The sequence below is a fragment of the Schistosoma mansoni genome (assembly GCF_000237925.1).
Source record: "Schistosoma mansoni, WGS project CABG00000000 data, supercontig 0129, strain Puerto Rico, whole genome shotgun sequence".
Lineage (NCBI taxonomy): Eukaryota > Metazoa > Platyhelminthes > Trematoda > Strigeidida > Schistosomatidae > Schistosoma > Schistosoma mansoni.
In genome coordinates, this window is record NW_017386036.1 from 469,551 (window position 1) to 470,236 (window position 686).

At 33.2% G+C, this 686-nt stretch overlaps 1 protein-coding gene across 1 annotated transcript in view; it reads right to left on the reverse strand.

Moving 5' to 3' along the window:
• Window positions 1-386: 386 nt before the first annotated feature.
• The window catches only part of Smp_179880 (hypothetical protein), a gene marked incomplete at its 3' end in the record, with an annotated part of 19,521 nt that continues 19,221 nt past the window's right edge, over window positions 387-686 (reverse strand). Inside the window, exon 5 of the mRNA XM_018792749.1 lies at window positions 387-437. Within this exon, the coding sequence (XP_018644474.1) occupies window positions 387-437 (51 nt within the window). The remainder of the gene's footprint in view (window positions 438-686) is intronic.

Here is a 686-nt window from a genome sequence, read left to right on the forward strand (position 1 = left end):
GATATATTGTTGCCTGTTTTATCTTCATGGACTAGTTGCTTAAAAATTGTCGATCCAAATATGAAAGAATTCGAACAACGCCGCTCACCGGGTACTTCTAATTCTTGTTATCATCCAAATGAAGTAATTCAGATGGAATTTGATTTTTGCATTTTAAACTGAGGTTATGTCAGCTAGGAAAGTATGTTAGATATAACATTTGTATCAAACAATCTGTTCCCAATTATTCGCATCTTTCCTTCTTATTGTTCGTTCCGCTTTTTTGTTATTTTGTTTAATTGATCCCTCAATTAGGTGACCTCGAGTTAGTAGCATATTTTTCGACCAGAATTTATTTGCTACTCTTCTAAGCCAGTGTTTCCTATTTTCTCTGTTTATTTACGAAGTCATTTACATGTTGACCTCCATTCATTTATTGTGAAAACTTGTATCTGTGACTCATAGTTTCTTATTTTTGTTGTTAACTAATTTCGATTTGAATTTCCATGAAATAGTTTATCAAGCGAAATTGTGGATTTTTTCCAGTTGTTTCTTGAGGGAAAAGTCGTCTTGCTTTTATCGAAAAAAATCCCGGGAGATAAGAAACAGCATTTACTTTTGTTGAAATAAGTCCAACATCGGGAACAAGGAATATTTGGCCGCTAAACGTCAGTCCTAAGATGAGTAAATAATATGGTTCTCAGTAA